Source organism: Typopeltis vanoorti, chromosome 5, assembly GCF_054136105.1.
Source record: "Typopeltis vanoorti isolate ZY-2024b chromosome 5, IOZ_Tvanoo_1.0, whole genome shotgun sequence".
NCBI lineage: Eukaryota > Metazoa > Arthropoda > Arachnida > Uropygi > Thelyphonidae > Typopeltis > Typopeltis vanoorti.
In genome coordinates this window covers 83790713-83810616 of record NC_143553.1, presented here as the reverse complement: position 1 = coordinate 83810616, position 19904 = coordinate 83790713, and the positions used below count along the sequence as shown (strand labels likewise).

Genomic DNA, 19904 nt, shown 5'->3' with positions numbered 1-19904 from the left:
AAAGCATTTTAGTATTTTTAAGCTACATAGAGTTTTACAGTAATGCACTATAGGTTGAATAAGCCCCTCTTATGTAAAAGCGAAAGGTAAAGGGAGTAAAATACTGAAACATGTCTTTCCTCAAAAAGCAATACAGATTTATTTTATTTTATTATTATTATTATTTTTTTCATTCAGTTACATTTCATTGCTTATTGCCCACATTGTGATGCAAATTTACTGTCTTGCCTCAGAGTGGATGTGGGCTTGGGTCATGTGGCACGTATTTACTTGTGTTTCAGTCATACTTCAGTTAACAGGGGAATGCACTATTAGAGATTGAAGGAAAACAATGAGTAGCCTTTGTAATTCAAATACAAAGTTAAATAACTTTTTTTTTTAAATATGAATAAGTTACGAACTATAGAAGCTATGAATGGTTAATCATTATTACTTCCCAAAATTTTCAGAGTAACATGCAATCAGAGCTGTTAAGATTTGGATGATGATGTAAAGTTTCAAAGTTTCTTTCTGGTTGAGAGACAATAATGATAGACATCGTCCCTCATCCAGACTACAACCTTGATGTAAAAAGAATTTTTTACATCAAGGTTGCAAAGGAACATTGGAAGAGTATTGGATTCTATGTAAGTATAATCTGTATACCACCTTTAAATCAGCTTGGAAACTCTTCTTTTCTACCATCTACCAATCATAAGTTATCACCTCTCTTTCTCTCTCCTTGTCTGCTGTCTATCACGTGCCTTGTTCATGTGTTTTGGACAAGATTGGCTGTTCAGCTAAGATTAGAAAAGTCTGGCCTTGCTTATCATGCCCTTGACACTAGACACAGCTCTTGGAAATCAAATTAAGATTCTTTACTCCAGCAAATTTAAATTTGATTTTTCTGTTTCTTAAAACGTCACATGATACCAGGGCTGCATCACTCTGATTGCATGCTATTTTCAAATTTTGGGGAAAGTAATCATCTCTTTCCTCAGCTGTTTCTACTTTTTTTTTTTTTTTTTGTTTTTTTTTTTAGTAATAAGTTATATAGACTTGTTATTTGAAATACAAAAACTATTCACTTCCTCTTGAACTTTAATAATGCATTCTCTTGTGAATTCAGCTATATCTGAGACAAGAGAAAGTAAGCACTTACTAACCTTAAAGATAAATTAAAAGATTAGTTATGTAACCAAGGTTATATAACTCATTTTTTTTATTCATGTTTTGGATGTTGTCAACCAATCTTCTCTTCCTTCTTTCCTTGTAACATGGAATGATGAAATACACTATCTGATCAAAAGTATTTGGACATCCCCTTCCCTCTGTAATTCGTAAACTGACATCTGAATGTCACTGCAATCTCACTTACCAATATAAAAGGAGGCACGGAGCTGTGTGTTGTTCAGTGATAAGAAGTACGAGCAGAATGGGTAGGTCAAGGGAGCTCAGTGACTTTGAACGTTGACTAGTTATTGGTTGCCACATCAGTAAGAAATCTGTCAGACATTTCAACCGCTCCTCAAGTTGCCCAAGTCAACAGTTGGTGACGTGATTGCGAAGTGGAAACGTGAAGGCACAACCACAACAAAACCACATTCAGGTGGCTGCATTTAATGACAGACAAGGACCATCAAGCGTTGAAGAAGGTGGTTCATGGAAATCATCAAACATAGTGAAACAATCACCTGGGAGTTCTACAGTGTCCAGCCAGCACCATGACTATGCATTGAGAGTTAAGAGGAATGTGGCTCCATGGTCGAGCAGCTGCGCATAAACCAAACATTTCTCCTGAGCAACACCAGTGGACAACTGGAAGCGTGTGATTTGGAGTGATGAATCATGCTTTGCCATGTGGCAGTATGACAGGAGGGTCATACTGCCACATGGGTGTGGCAAATGCCTGGAGAAAGATTCCTGCAAGCGTGTGTAATGCCAACAGGGAAATTTGGAGGAGGCAGTGTTACAAGGTAGGGTGTTTTTCATGGAATGGACTTGGCCCTCTTGTAACACTCAAGGAAATCTAAATGCAGAAGGGTACAAGGACATTTTGACCCGTTGCGTACTGTCTACGGTAGAAGATCAACTCGGTGATGACTATTGTCTGTATCAGCATGACAGTGCTACCTGCCATAAAGCAAGGTCTGTGAGGGAATGGTTTGTGGACAATATCGTTCTAGAAATGGACTGGCCAAGTCCATTTCTGGAACGCCAAGAGCCCTGACCTGAATCCCATAGAACATCTTTCGGATGAATTAGAATGCCAACTTCACTCCAGATCACAACAACCCACATCACGAACTGCTCTGGCTACAGCTCTTCAGGAAGAATGGGCTGCCATTCCGACACCTAGTAGAAAGTCTCCCTGGCAGAGTTAGAGCTGTCATAGAAGCGAAGGGTGGACCCACCCCATATTAATGTCCGCTACTGGAAAGTGTGTCACAGGGAAAGTCTGATTACAGTTTCGAGTAAGTGTCCAAAATACTTTTGATCAGATAGTGTATATTGGAATTAAGTAAATTTTATTTTTCTGTATATTTGTCTAACTATTATAAAAATATAAGAATTCATAGAACTTATTCATACATACTCAGCTCATGTGTACACAATTGCATATATACTGTCATTTCATCCACTTCAACTTTCTTTGATGGTCCAACCCATGGGTGAAACCTATAGTATAGTGTTTCTCATAAACTTGATGACCCAATTTTTGAATTCACAGAACTACTTAAAAAATGCAATGGTTTAACTTCTATTGAAAACATAATACTTAATTTGTCATCTGCGTGCTTGTGTGTGGGAGATTAGGTAAATTAAGTTGTATAAAAAGTATACAGTACTTTTTATTATATACTCGTCCTTTTATAAAAAAAAAACAAACAGCAAATTCGTAACTAGAATTGCAGTGGGATGCCAACTTCAATATCATCTGAATGTCGAGCCATTTGTTTCTTGTTATGAGATTATCTTGTAAATATATATAGTAATAAAATAGTTTAAATATTAATAGTAAAGATAATTAAATTTTAATTCTCATACTTGCTGACTCGGTGGGGTCTGTAAACCACAGTTTCAGAAATGAACCATGTACTATAGCACTGGTACTGTGGACCAGAGGGTAGACAAACCAGAAAATGTACTGTGGAGACAAAACATGGTCATTTTTTGTCACTTTATTTTCTACTTTTAAAGAATTTATGTAGCTTTATGTTTGTTTTGTTATTTCCATGGACAGTGTTCTGAACTGGCTATCATCATTTCTTCCACACTGAAAGAACATGACTCAACATCCGGCCTCAAGCTTACTGGAATCGCTTCTCTTCCTCTTTTATTCCATCTATCTTTCTTTTGAACATCCTTTGTTCTACTTTTCTCAAAGACTACAACTTTCAGCATGCTTAAGAAACATGTCAACAAATTCCTTCTTTCTTCTTACTCTCTTGCTCCCCCCCCCCCCCAGCACTGATGTGTTATACATAAAATCCACCTTCTCTTCTTAAAAGGCATGATTTTATAAATCTTTCCATGGTTGTTTGTTCTGTAGAAGCTTTAAATTGATTAACTAGCATTAAATAGAATGATCCTCATGTTTTTGTTTGTTTGGATTACTGTTTCAATCTTCTCATCCTAATGCAATAACTGGTCATTTAAAGCAATCTTTGCAGTTCCTTTCTTTCATAAACTAAGATTTGACTGATTGGTAGGAGCAATTGATAAATATTATAGGATTACCAAAAATCTGACTGTTAAATCTGGATCTGTGTCAATAGCCACCAATGGCCTGTGCAAACTATTATGTAAATAATAAACTTCAAGTTGAAATTGATCCCTGGTTCATTGGCTGGACAAGGCAACTAGTGTTGGGTGAAAAGTGGAATAGTTTCATGTTTGGATGACATTCAACCAAATATGCAAGATGATCAGAATTCCTGTGATATCATGGAGTAAGTAAAATCTTTAATGGTATGTCAGTTTCTCAACATTGGGCACAAAACATTTAATAAACCAGTCTTCAAAAACACAAAGCACAAGAGTTAGTTCTGTCTTTTGAAAATTTGTGTTCTGGTATTTCTTTTTCCTCTTTAGAAATATATATGTGACAAGGTATTTCCCTTCCCTAAAACAAGCCAGTTTTGTCCACAATTGTTTCAGAAAGTAAAGGCCTTTGATTATTTATTTCAACCACCCAGTTTGTTTCTCAATTGTTTCAGTATTGCCACTGGCAGCTTTTTAACATTATAAAAAAACAGCATGATTCCTTAAAGTTAGTAAACCAACAATTACTTGCTATGAAGAAATGAGAACAGTCTGGATAATATTTTGATTTTTATGTTTTCAAAAACACATAACATCAACTTCTTTCCTTCAACTGAATTGACATAAACTTTAGTAGAATACTCTGCTGCATTTGGTCTTTTATCCCCATGGTTCCCATTTTTTCCATGTCATAATGTAATTGTTAATGAGGTATTAACTCTGCTGCGGATTGGTAAGAGTGATCGTGAGGTACTTGTTTGAGAAGTGATGAAACAAGAAAAGATTATTGCCCAAAAAGGAATTGTGGAATTATAAGGTGGATGATTATGGGTTATGAAATGAACAGTGAAATCGAGCAAATAGTGTTGGAAAAGATGTTATGGAGGTGGTATAAGACAGTCATTGGCAATCAGATCAGGTGCAGAAGGATTGTAATAGGCAGGCTAGGAAAATGGCAAGTATGGTAAAGTAAGAAAAGGTGTAGTAATGAAAGGAACTTGGCTATCAGGTCAAGGATAATTCAGGAGAATTCTTCTGCTATATGACAAGTAAGAGGAAGAATAATTATGGCAGGTTGGCACTGGTGGATAGTTAGGTAACAGAGTGACCATTTACAAAGGATATACAGGCAGTCCCAGGGTTATGAATGAAGTATGTTCCTGAGAACGTCTTTAAGTCGGATTTATATGTAACTCGGATCCCTGATGAACAGTGTGTACACGGTAATAATAATAACAATACTATCATGGCTCATATGTGACAATAATAATACAGTGTAATACTGTAGTAATAATAATAATACCCCTGTGCTGCAATAATAAGTTACAGAAACTATTGTGCTCTTTCTTTTAATTCAAGCAAACAGAACATAAAAACTCATACAAAAAGTTTAGATAGGAGATGGGAGCAATTTTAAAAAAGAATATTAAAGGTTGCATCAATACCTTGCTTACTGGAAGGAGCATTTCTGAGGCAAGAAGGGAGGCTAACATTAATCAGAAGATGATGGTGATAGAGAAGATGGACCTGGTGCTGAAAAATCAGGATTTGATTCTGTTTCTGGAGGAGGGGAACTTAGCATTGAAGTTGGTTTCTTGAAACAGGTGTCTAGGGTTGTTGTCACAGCCTTTTTCTTTTTTTTCCATCATACAAGGACTGGCTTACTTGGTACTTTCTTTTTCCATTTGATTTCCGAAAATGGTTTTCCTAATGCTTTGCAAGCTACTGATACTAGGTCACCTGTCATTACATCTAACTCGTAAATGACCTTGTAGCAGCTGATGTTCTCACTAACTGCATGGTAAACCTTTGTAAACTGCTGAATGTTAGGATCTTGCTCCTCAAGCTTAGCAAATCCTGATTCAATGAGATGAAAGTCTTCAGCTAATTCTTTGTCTTAAACTTTCTTGGCTCTTGATACAGAGAGTGATAATTGAGAGTAGACTGAAGTTTAGAGACATGTCAGGTTTGCAAAGACTGCACATCATATTGCTACTATAAGGAGTACACTGATATGTAGAGATAAGGAGGTGGTCGTGCCACTGTATGAAGCACTGGTCAGATCACACTGGCTTTTGTCGTCCTATTTTGTTGGTGGTGTACTGTGCCACAGAATTGTTAAATCTAAAGATGTAAACACTCGCTGTCCTAAAGTAATTGCATTCATTGTCAGGAGAGAACTTCTACTGAAGTAGATGAGCTGGAGGTATCATTTTGCTACTTTCTAAACTGTTATTTTAATTCTGCTCATGAAGAATTGGATTGATATATAAACAATAAATATATATATGTATATTATTATTATTATTAAGAGAGACCTCCAGGGAGTCAGACTCATAGAGGGAGGCCACATACTACTACACACCAGCTATTATACTTATTCTTGAATTCATTCACACTGCTTGCACTCACAACATCCAATGGCAATCCATTCCAGTCACGCACCACCCTCTGAGAGAAAAATCTGGCTCTTACACCCTTCTTGGCAGCCTTTATTCTCAGCTTCCAAGGATGCCCTCTTGTCCTTTCTCCACCCTCCATCAATTGAAATCTTGTATAACCCTTTCAGCAGTTTGTAAGTCTCAATCATATTACCCCCTCTTTCTCCTATTTGCTAGTGTCTGCAATCTACAAATTCTCAACCTGTCTTCATAATCAGTATTCCACAATCCTGATATCATTTTTAACACTCGCCTTTGTACTCTCTCTCTCTCTCTCCAATACATCAGAATCACATCGGAAACCAGGAGACCAGACCTGCGCACAATAGTCCAAGTGAGGTCTTATCAAGGCCTTGTAAAGAGGCAAAATAACATCCTTATCTTTACGTGTGAATGTTCGGTTGAGCATTGCAATTATCTTTTGAGTTGTATTTGCAGTCTTTGCCACATGGCCCCTGAACTTCAACTTCCTATCTATTAACAATCCAAGATCACTAGCCTCATCAATTTCTTCTAGCCTAATCCCACCAATATAATACGACATTGGATAGGTAATCATGCCGAAGTGAATGGCTTTACATTTACTGACATTGAACTGACACCCATTTTCCCATGCTCACAATTCCAGCTTATTCAGATCATTCTGCAAGGACTGCATTTCAGCAGCATTCATGATTGCCCTGCCTATCTTTGAATCATCAGCAAATAACTGTATGTCGCTTGTCAAATCCTTCCCAATGTCGTTAATGTACAGATTGAATAACAGTGGACCAAGCACTGATCCTTGTGGTACACCACTTGTTACCTTAAGCCTTGCAGACTCTATATAAACAATAAATTCTAGTGCAAAATCAACTGCTTCCTGGTGCTGTTTTTGCCAAAGAGTATCAATGACTTTAATACATTTGAACCTGCTTTTCATATGACTTCAATGGATTATCACTTTAAAAGATTTGAGAATCCTATTTGGAATTTCCCATATGTAGACATATTGTGACGTGATTTGTTTTGCAAGTTGTTTTGGTTGCTTTTTAATGCCGAAGTCATGCAGTCACATACCATCAAGTTCCCATCATCTTGTTGACATCAAGTTTACTCAATTCCTCATATACCTCCTGCTCATTCACCATCATTTAGTTCCTCCACCATTCCCACTGCTTTCAAGTTCTGCATTATGTTACAATCACAAGGATGGAATACTTTAATAAACTCATTAAACACCTCTACTATATCCTAATTATCATTCTCCCATTTTCACTGCCTCTGGCCAGGTTGGCCGAGTGGATAGCATATCTGCTCTCTAGCCAAAAGACTGCGGGTTCGAATCCAGCCATGGATGCTTGTAATTGTCTGTGAAAATAGTAGCAGTGGTGGTGGTGGACAGTAGATGGCGTTGGTGTAGATAAAGCGGTTGGTGGATGAGGTTGAGTGGTGAAATTGGAGAGTTGTATCGGAGGTGCCCTCCTTCAATGAGTCTTGGACTCCCTGGAGGCGTCAAATAATAATAATAATAATTATTATTATTCCTTCTACTGGCCACATATTGAAAAAACTCTCTAGGATTTCTTTTAGCCTCATTTGCTAACTGTTGCTCATACTGTGCTTTTCTATCCTTACCGATCACCTTCCTTACTTGCTCTTTGTACTCCACGTGTAACTGATTATTGCTACTCATCTTGTGCTGCCTCCACGATGCTTTTCTTTCAGATTGCATGCTTCATCTCATTCATCCATTTTACACCTACCTTATTTAATCTTCTGACCTTTGGAATACACCCAGTCATTGCCTCTGCCAATACCTCCTGAGTAGACTAAGCAACGTTGATTTCTTTTTCATCCAATTCCTCATTCCATGATATCACTGCAAACTGCATCTTGAGCATGTCGTAATCACTCTCCTTATAGTTCCACATATAATCCTTTCTCACAAAAGTCCCGATATGGCTGGCTATTACCAAAGTGATCACTTGATGGTCATTTTCACCAACTGGAGGAAGATATGACGCTTCCTTTGCAATATCTTCTGATGAGATAATAAAATCCCAGACCCTCAATCCACGTTTTACCTCTATTACATACTGCTTAAAGTAGTCTCTCAAAAACTCAAATTCATTCTTTTTGGTTACATGCTGTGTCTTCAATGTCTCTTCATTTGGTTACTGATTGCTGTCTCAACATAGAAATAATGCTTTTCTGTGTTGAACAAAAACTAACTCTTCTCACTGCCTTCTGCATTACTGGATCTATAGCAACACCCTACTAAACATTTCATCCTGTCCACCTCCACCTCCATGTTAACAGGGAACATCTTAAGATCTCAAGAAATCTTATGAATGCTAAGAGTTAGTTTTTGTTCTACATAGAAAAGCATTATTGGAAAAAAGAAATAGAGAAAAATTCAGATTTGCAACAGTTCATTTACATGTAATAATTATTATATAAACTTTGATACTGCCCTTTTGTTTCATTGTGGAACTCAAGCAATGAGAAATACAATAACCAAACCATTGATATTCAGAATATTATATTAATAATTATAGCCAAGGTTTTTTTTTTTTTTTTTTTTTTAATGTTTAATTTTCTTTGCAGTCTGCATTTTCACAATGCTACTTAGAAAGGTAAGTTTCTGCTCTGTGATGGACAGATAATGTTGAGTGATCAGCATAAAGAGAATAGTTGCTTTGTGTTTTCTAGAGTAGTGTTAATTTAAGTGTGTTGTGTATTTGTGAAGTTTTAGAATTACTTCAATATTAATGACTGAATTCTGAAATTGCTTCATTAATATTGAAGCACCCCCATCCCCAAATTACTTTTTTCAGAAAAAAATGGTGCCTTTTGGAGAGTGATAAGGATTGTTTAATATTCTGGTAGGCAGAATATTATATAGATGTTTGTTCTCAGGAACAGTTTAGATTCACAGTTTATTGCTGAAGTGACTTGAATTTTTCTTTCTGTGAAAGTAACAAATGCTGCTCCATAGAATTTCTTATGCCAAGGGATTCTCAGTCATCCTCAACCTTGTATTAACTAGCATTATAAGAATGCTAAATAGAATGATCCTCATTCTATTTAGCATTCAACAAACAATATAGGTATGAAAAATTTCATTTCCCTTTCTTCTTTAAGTTCTTGTTTATCATTGATCCCATTTGCCAAGTGTAATAAATACCTTTCATCAAAATCCAAAGCCTCCTTTTTTTGCTTCTTACAGATTTCGATATTTGTAAGCAAATACTGAAATGATGTTCTGCTTTCTGATTACAAGTTTCTGGAGCACCTCCATAACTAATGGCTGTTCACTTTGATTAGAATGACTTGGGTTTAAATTATTAAGAATTGGAACATTTTCAAATAAAGGATTAACTAATCTTGCATAAAGTTGGCATAACTTATCTATCATGTGAACCTCCCCCTCCTCTCATATATGCATGCACTAAACCAGGCCAGTTTGCCTGAAGTGTTTTTCAGGCAAACTGGCCTGACAAACATTACTTTTAAATCACAGAATTGCTCATTTTGCATTATTAGGCATCTAGAGAATTTACAGTAGGAACAAGATTATTCAATTCTTACATTTTATCATCCTCTGAAGCTAATATGATCAACTGATCACCATTTCAAACTAACACACTTGATAACATACACACTAATATCATCAATAAAGCTAAGTTAGTTTTAACTTTTTGGCATTAAACTAAAAGTAAAATAAATCAGTAACAAATAAAAAGATATAGAGAATACAAAAAGAACAGTATATATAAATGCACATAAATTAATGGATAAAAAACTTGGCCTGATTATTCAAATTCTTATTTGTATCTAATTTTATAATTTTCTTTATTTCTGTATGGTTGTAGTCTGAATAATTTCTTAACCCAGAGGGCTTTGATTTGATGCCTTGCACAAATCTTGTACTGTTTTGAATAATCCTTTAAAAATGCAGCCTGGAGTCGACATATTTTTGCAGACGCATTCAGTAGCTTACTATTTGAAACTACTTGTTGACAATTCTAATGAGTTGATTATATCCCAGAACTATATTTTCAGGATATATCTCTATCGATGTTATGAGTATAATATAACCTTGGTGATTTTGTTAAATCATGTAAATTACTTTAATTCTGTTATGTTTATTTTAAGCTCACATTACTATTATTTCAATTCATCAGTATTATTTGAATAAATTATTGAATGAATAATAATGAAACATTTCAAATTGATGAAAACACAGTTAAAAGTTTACGTTCATTAAAGATTTTACATTTAATAGTTTTCGAGTTTAATACTAACCTTAACAAAATGACCATAGCAACTATTTATGAATATTCAAGTCAAGTAGACAGTTATGCTGTCAAATACAATGAAAATTCTATTTCTCAGAGAGAGAGAGAGAGAGAGAAAGAGATGGAGGGGGGTAGTTATGGATTAACACATTGTCCCAAATAAACAGATGTGGAATCGTTAGCTGGTAAGAAAGACTTCCAGATTTTTTTGAATAATTTTGCAAATTAAAGTAACTGAAATGTCATTTCCTGCCATTTAAGCATTTAGTGGTTATGACATAGCCATGCAATCCTGACTTGCCATATTTTCTTAAATTGATTAATTCATAATCCTGCTGTTACTCAGTACTCAGTATCTTCAAGAGTATTTCCTCTCACTGCATGTCTCAAATCTATTTTTCTCATCTAACCTTAACCAAAAATGAAATGTACAAACATTAATGCTACGACTTAAAATATTCCTCAAAAACTAACAACAACAACAACAAAAAAAAAAAAAAAGAGCTAAAGCAAGCACAATGTAGAAAACATGCCCTAATCCCTTAAAAAATTGTTTACGCATCCACTTTAACATCTGTGACATGTACGGACATCATGACTACTTGGTCATCCAGAACTGATGACTCCTCTCTTGACAGAGATCCAAACTGCAGTTAAATCAGCCATACAGCTGATTTAGTTCCTTTAAGAACATCACTGATAAGCTAGATGAGCTGAAGTTTTTGCTAAAAGCAATTATCTAATGCAAATTGTACATCTACCTATACGTGAATTTCTGATAACACATCCCAATACTCTTCATCTCTTTAACCAGCTTTCCCCTTCAGAGCACTGTAGAGGTGACCTTTCCACTTGCTAACACATCACAATCTTGGGCATATCTCCTCTTGCACAGAATGTCTTTCCTCCAACTACTCCCAAACTTGTGTCCTTTGGCACTACATACGAGGGTGGTCGAAAAGTTCTTGGCCTCAACCATAAATGGCAACACTAACGACACAATCTTTTTTTTTTTTTTTTTTTGCTAAGTTGGTACATCTGTCATAAGCATCCATATGAAATTGCAAGTCATTCTATCAAGTAGTTTGTTTTATACAGCTGTCTGAAGCAAAAGTGTTGTCTGTATCCCTTGAAATGGATAAAGTTTAGTATCGTGTGGTTATAAAATTCTTTGTAAAAGAAAGTTGAACGCCAAAAGAAATTCATTTGAAGTTCATAAAAGTTTATGGGCACTCTTCTCCTTCATTTTCGACAATTAAGAAATGGGCTGCCAAGTTTAAACGTGGCTTTATCATCCTTGAAGATGGTAAAGAAACCCATTGATCAACTGCACGATATGGTATTGGATGACTGGTGCGTGAAATTGCTGATACTATAGGCATTTCAAAAGAACGTGTAGGATATATTTTGCATGAAGAATTGCAAATGAAAAAGCTTTGCGCAAGATGGGTGCTGCACTTGCTCACAGCTGATCAAAAACACGCATTAAAATCTCTGAACAGTGCTTGGAGCATTTTAACAAGAGTAAAATTGATTTTATTCCTATGGATGAGACTTGGATTCACCATTACACACCAGAATCCAAACCGCAGTCAAAATAGTGGACAGAAGCTGGGTGTTCAGCACCAAAGAAGACAAAGTCGGTTCCATCAGCAGGAAAGGTCTGGCATCGATGTTTTGGGATGCTAAAAGCATTTTGTTTATTATCTTGAAAAGGGTAAAACAATAACTGGGGAATATTATTCCGATCTTTTTAACCAGGCTAGATGAAAAAATTCGTGAGAAAAGACCCTGTTTGCAGAAGAAAAAAATCATCTTTCATCAGGACAATGCACCTACCCATAAAGGTGTTTTACCAATGGGAAAATTAAGGAATCTATACTATGAATTTATTGGAACATCCACCCTATTCCCCAGATTTGGCTCCCTCTGACTTCTCCCTCTTCCCAAAACTAAAACTCTTACTTGCTGGTCAGCGTTTTTCTTCAAATCAAGAGGTGATTGAGACTGTAGAGGGGTATTTTGCAGATCTTGCTGAGAACCACTATAGGGATGGGATAATGGTGCTGGAGCATCGCTGGAATAAATATATTAGTCTTAAGGAGGAGATTATGTAGAAAAATGAAAATAATTTTGAAATTATAAATTTGTTTTTTCGCTGGTAGGCTGAGAACTTTTCAGACCAACCTCATAGGTAGCAAGTGGGACAACCTCTAGAACTTCCACTCTTCTATGGTCTTACTATTGCTTTCGCATCTTCTGATGTAGACTCAACTCCAAGTTAGTCATTGAAATTATCCTCAACAGGAAGGCTTTAATTTTCCCATTCTACCCCAAGTTTTTGTTACTTTTCCAAATTGAGTTCAATATAAAGTGCACCAAAGTAATAATTATTTTTTGAATCATTTGAAGAAAAACAGCTTGCCACAGAGGTGGCTTGCAACATATACCTTCAGCTTCACACTCAGCCTACACTGTTAAGCATGCAATAAATGCAAAACTGCCATCAGCAAATCCAAATCTGACTTCATAAAGACAAATAGAAAAACTCCTTCTAACCAAATGGAAGCCATGCCTTCTGTCTCTTGCAAAGTTCATCAACGCAACTGTTGCTCTCCTGCACTCCCACCATCTCTATCCAAATGGCACCACTGTTAGAGTACCCAAAGATAAAACTGACCTTCTGACATCGCTATTTTTCTATTACTCCTGCTGACAAAGGCAAATCCTCTCCTATCATACCAGAATATGAGAACCATATGCCTCCTGTGGTTTTTTTGCCAAAAAGACTTGGACACTGTCTTTTCATCTTGGTGAGATCTCTCCAATTGTTCTCAAAAATGCTAACAACTGTCCTTGATTGACTATGTGATCTTTCATACATAGTGGTCACCTATTCCAATGCATGGAAGCAAGCATATTTCCTATTCTGAAAAGGGAGATATCTACTGACCAATTGTAACCACCTACATCTTCTCAAGAATAATATAATGGAAGAAAGTCATTAGCAGTCTACTACCTAAAGACCCACCAAATGAACTGTGACCACCAGTATGGATTCCGCTGGTCAAGATTCATGGCTGGCCTCAGCCTACAACATCCACTACCAGCTAGATGATGTGGAAAGGGTTGGAGAAATGGGCTGTTACTCCTGTTTCTGGAGCCTTTGAATCTATCTGGCATAGGCCTATTAAGCATATTGTCATTATTATTTTGTGACACTTCCAAGGAGTCCAAAGACTCACCGAGGGAAGTACCTACTCTAAAACTCTCCATCTCCACCACATAATCCACCAACTACTACAGCAAACCACTACCACCACCACCACCATCATCATCTACACAGTCATCTACCTCCCACTAGTCTTTTTCATTCTTCAGTGTACCTGCTGCCCTCTGTAATTGAGTAACTAGCTTCTGTGATTGTTCAGGATGTGTGTATGTGTTATGGTGAATAGCTCCACCTCTCTTTGAACTTCATCACCAATGCAGGAGTGCTTTAGGTTTGTTCTGGCATCTATCCTTTTTCTCCCATGCATGACTTACTCTCATTTGACACTAGTTCTATTCATAGGTTTGTTGATGATGGTACACTCCATTAATCCTACTCATTCAACAGACCACACAGTACTCAGACACTCCAGACTTCAAATTCATCTGCACCCAGTGCCTTAAACACAGATTTCTATACCATACTTCATTGGGGATGAAGGCAACCTAGGCTTGTTCACCTTCAATATCACCAAAATGCAAATTTGCTTTTCTCTTGCTAAAAGGGATGCCAGCTTGCCTACCCTTATCCTCAGTGATATGCAAATCACTGCATTTGTATATCACTTAATCTACAAAGCTGTCAAATATGAATAACAGTAATTTCATATAGGTTATTTATTATTTTTTTTTCATCACTCCTATATATTAATAAAGCAGTTGATATTAATCTTAAAGAGCTAGAGATTGTAGTCCTGAGGAAAATACTTCGTGGAGAAGGCTTTTCTACAGAACTGAGATAGATGAAATGAAAGATGACTTGGAGTAATTGGTTCAGTGAGTCAGCAGTTCAACTATATAAAGAATCTTGGGTAGCTGTTACTTGGTTGCTGTTGGTTTAAAAGAAATGGGTGAAATAAAGTATATTGGTTCTGCTGAACAATGCCCATGGAAATATCTGTAGAAGAGAGACAGTGCCAAAACTGATTGTACTGAAAAGAGTCTGTGTGAGAGAGAGAGGGAGGGAGGGAGTATAAATTGTTAATAAACTGAAATGCTCTCTTCTTGGTAGCATCAAGAATTTTAGAGAGGTTTTAGGTTTACCACTCCCAAATGTAAAGGCAGTATTCCGATTGAGTGGATTTGAGATTTGTTCAAAGTAAGTAAACTGGACAGGTGAAAAGTAATGTCATGAGTGAGGAAGTTTTCTGCAGCTAGCATGAAATTCCATCATGCTTTCTCATTTTGTTTTTGGTTTAAGCTAGTAAGAACCCAGTTTGGTTGCCTAAATTCCAAATTGCCAGTCAATCCTTGTTCATTCAGTATCCCTGCTTACAGAGTGCACCACAAGAATTTGAAGATTATCATTTCAGAAGCCTTGATCAGTCTCTACATTCTTTAACACGTTCATTGCCAAGCTGAAAATTGGAATTTCGTGTGGTGGCCAAATTTTTTTTACTTGATAGCGACGTCCACGCGATAACGCACGATCGGTCGTTAGGTGAGAACTCGCATCACGTGATTGGCAATGAACGTGTTAAAATACTTTAGGTCTCCTCTCAGTTATCTAGATTCACTTTTAATCACCCCATTAGATATTTGCATTATACAACGCCTAAATTTTGCATGCACACATGCTCACATACATCACATTGTATTTTCTTCATAATTTTCCCCGTTATTTAAATTGTCTGTAAATCTCCTCATACCTTTCCATACACACCACATTCAATTCTTTCTTTAATTTTATCTTGGAAAAAGAAATACATCTGAATGCCAAAAGCTTCTTGATTCTGATTGTTCTGAAGTTTGTACTCCACAGTTAACTCTAATTTTGTCTCTTTGTTCTTTTTGCCTCCTTATAGTTGACTCATCCTTAGTTTTTTCACCCTTTGCTTTTCTGATGGTATTATCTTGCATTTTGGGAAGTAGTTTATCTTTAACATACTCTTAAGAAATGAAACAAATCTTGACTAGCCCTTACTGTCTTGTTAGTCTCAAGTTGATCCTTCTTATAATAGTGGGAGAAATTAATGCATGTTTACAGGATATGTGCCATTCCAAAGTTTAGGAGAGAGACATCTCCTTCATTTGGAATGGCCAGTGCATGAACTTCTCTAAGGCATTAGGAACATTTTTATAAATGCCCTTCAGCAGAAGACAAATCATTAGTCTGATATGGAAGTTGTGGGATTTTTTTCTGAGAAACTCACTTTTTGGATAGAGAAGTACAATGCATTTGTTATACATAATACATTCAGTTCATGGCCTTAGCAATAAATGTTCAACAAATAGTATTTCAAGAAAAAAAAACGTTTGCATGCCAAGGACTAAACTTGTGACGATGCCCCCTTTATTCGTAAGGGTTGCAACCCTAGATTCTTTAGATGTGTAAGAGCTTCTCAACTAAAGTGAGCTAGGTGTTCATACACAGATAGCATGTTTTCCTGCCAAAAATTCAGGTTTTACACTAATCCTCAAAACATGCAATCTGGTTGTGTGAACATACATGGATGCCAAGCTTCATTAATGCATAGATTTCCCCCACCCCTCCCATCAGAGATTAGAAATAAGGAAAAATAATTCAAATTACAGACACTTTATTAATTTTCTTTATTAGGTACATTAAAAATTATTTTCCAGATATAGATTAACATACTGTTAATTTTTTTGAGTGTTAATATTATTGTATTACTGATAATTAAAAAAATAAATATCCTTAGACTTTTTTGTCACGTTTCTTTTATTTCATTTTATTCATTATTTCATCTGGCAAGTCAAACACTTCTGTGCTTCGCAATAACTAGAAGCCAATAATGTACAACTGCAGCTTTATGAACATTCATGATACTGTTTAACTGCATTTCCAATTATTCTAAAAAATAAAACTGAAGAACTTAATAAGTACTTCAGTAATTATAATATATAATTATAACATCTATGTTAATAGATATTATAATCAATCTAAATTTGTCTCTCTTAATATGCAATTTCTTTCTAATGTATAGGCTTTTTTTCCTATATAACGTTTACTACTTGTGTATGTTTCCAAGTACCTGTATGTAATTATTCTAGAGTTCAGAATGTGACTGAGGAGAATAAAAAGGGTTAAAGTTTCTTCAATATATCTTGTTGCTTTTCTCATTACTGAAATTTGCATTTAATGAACTCATGGAAGTCAATGAATATTTATTCATACATTTAGCAATCATAAACTTATTCTACAGAACATTAATGAAGATTCAGAAGATTCTGACAAGAAAGATAGAGATTACATACCTCATGGTATTCCATCTCGTCAGGCTATCAAACCTCCACCTGAGCGTTATGCTAGACGTTCAAAACGACATGGGGAAGACAATGGTGATAGCCTGGTGAGTATCTGTATGATATAAAATATAAATCTCCTCCATATTCTTATGAGTTTTTAGTACAGTCAAACCTCTTTATTCTGGCATTTTATTTTTCTTCAACTCCCTTGGTCCACCATTTGGTACACTCCATTTGAAATAGTCATTTTGTTTGGATATTGTGCCAGCATTCCACGTATCACAGCATATTGGTTTATACTGTCACTAAATTGAATGTGCTGTGTAAATATTTTACTTAATTATGGCAATTTAATAGACCTGTAAATTTTCTTAATGGATCATCCAATACGAGGCATTATTAATTTGAGAAAAGTTATTCATTCAGTTATTAACCTTAGAGGATACTTCAGTAAAATCTGTATATGCTATTCACAGTGTTGGATTGGCCCAAAAAAAAGGGAGAGGGACATAGAACTTCCAAGTAGAAAGTAACAAGGAAAGGAATGTGGAGTCAAAAAATAAATAAAATAAAAATGCTAATTTGATAGAGAATTCATGGATTAGATTGGAATGAATCCAATCTAAACCACGAACACTTATGAACGAAGTGTTTGTTGGTGGAGGAAGCAAAACTATTTTATACAAAATTCGAGGTTAACTATGACTGATTACTATATTGATGCAGAATTATTTTTATATTTATACACTTTGAATTACACTATTAAGGTATTAAGTATAGAATACATGCATACTTATAACTTTGTTTTACAGAGATGTAGGGTATGGTTAGGTAGCACACATGGCCTACAAAATTATCTAATTCATTTCTAGTCTGGTCCCAAGATTGCCAGATTAAAGAGGTTCAGCTGTACTGAAATAAGTAGTAATGAAGTTAATTCAAGTGTTTTCTTTTTAAATCTCTTCCTTTGTAAATTGTGATACTGTGTGTTTATCTTTCAGTAGTGTGTTGTTATAATTTACTTATTGTTTCTGAATATTGCAGTACAGTTTTATCATGCACTAAATAAAATTTTTAATAAATGTACATTTTTATAATTACAAATCAGAATTTGAAATTTACCTAATGTAGTGCAATATTAATAAAATAAGTATTAAATTACTTATAAGAAAAATTAAAATGTTTATATAAATGAATTTTATACCAATATATTTTAGCTGCTTTAAAATATGTAGCTAATTGAACAGTTTAAATATGTACATAGTTTTTAAGTTTCATTTAACCACATTGCATAATTAGTCCTGTAGAGTGTCATGAATATATAGACATTATGTAGGGTTATCACAAAATTTTTTTTATTATTACCTTAGTTGGCATGAGTTTATGTAAGTTTGGCATTAAATGTTATTAGGAAATCAAGATTGTAGAATATAGTTTCAATTAGTAATGTGTATAACTCTAAATTAAAATCCTTTAAATTTTTAGTTAAACATTTGTATTATCTTTTTTTCCAATATGTTTGTTCATTTTTCCTTTTACATATGGTACTGATTTAATTTTTTGAATCCTGAGGAAAAAAGTTCATGAATTAAGATGATAAATTTTTTTATTAAGTAAATTACTAGTTAACAACATAGGTTTTATTTATTTCTCTTTTTCTACTTAATAATGACAAGGGGAAAAAATGTTTTTACTGAACAACTCAGGTGAACAAATGCATTTTATAAAATTATAAAACTGTTAGATTGAATTTTAAATTCATCTGTGTTTTATAGAATGATACCGAATAGTTAATTAGAAAAAGAGAGAGAGGAAATAGAAATTCATAATCAATAAATGAAAATGGTTTAATTAGGATTTAATAGCTAATAAACCAGTCTACAACTGAAACAAAAGTTTAGTTATATTTGTGTGAATTCACACTTCAGAGCTTTTAAAGATAAATGGAAGGAAAGGTATTGGTTAGGTGAGTTTGATCATGTCTTAATATTTTTTTTTCATATGACTTCAAATTTAGTTGAATCAAAATGCATGACCATTAAAATTGCAGAATAAAATGAGCTATGTTGATTATGTATGCAGTTACTTGACAAATTAGAAAATTTTATGATTATTTCTGTAAATGATGCAGCAGCTGACAAACTTATGAAAATGATTCCTTATCCAAGTAAGTCGATCATGATATCTGAATTATCACAATATCCTGAATGCATTAGGACCAATATGGTTCTCATGAGTTTAACAACTTTTCCCAAAACTGCACTTTTTTTACTACTTTTTTTCCTTACCATATTGTTTAAATATCAAAAGTTTGCTCATTATTTAAGCTGAACATTAATTTCCACTGTCTTCTTTAATTTCAAGTACCGTATATGTCAGCTTATAAGACGACTCTCAAATACTACAGAAAACCCCTCTTAATCATGGGTTGTCTTATATGGCGAGTATAAAAAGGGAAACTTAATTTCTTGGATGAACATTTAGGTAGTTACAATACACCGTTATATAAGAAACTAGGCAGTGTTTATAAACAAATCAAATTAATTTTTTGTTATATAAATTTATTTAAAATATTACAATAGATGTAAGTCTTAAAAACCAAATAATAATTAATAACCTCAATTTTCATGTTAATTTTCTTCATCTGTTGAAAATAGTTCTTCAGATTCATTGTTTAAATGATCGTCATATGGATCCCAGTTCAAATCCGATAAATAGATTTCATTTTCATCGTCATCAGTGTCCCACGACAGATCTTCCGTACTATCCATAAGATTGGAGATACCACACTTTTTAAATGATTTTATTACAGTCTCTCTACTTTTACTTTATTCCATGCTTTGATCACAAAATTGCACAACATATCAAGTGATGTAGTGCGCATAGATCCACCATTTGTAAATGATTTTTCATCGGTCAACATCCAATTATTCCACTCTTCTTGCATGCGATCTTT

General features: G+C 34.8%; 1 protein-coding gene across 2 annotated transcripts in view; it reads left to right on the top strand.

The window, feature by feature from the left end:
- Positions 1-19904, top strand: part of Kdm5 (Lysine demethylase 5) — a 561081-nt gene that overhangs the window by 87776 nt on the left and 453401 nt on the right. The window contains exon 7 of one of the 2 annotated variants that reach the window (XM_090393221.1): positions 16906-17052. The exons of the other annotated variant lie outside the window; for it this stretch is intronic. Coding sequence (XP_090249347.1) covers positions 16906-17052 — 147 coding nt within the window. The remainder of the gene's footprint in view (positions 1-16905; positions 17053-19904) is intronic. 2 annotated transcript variants of the gene reach the window in all.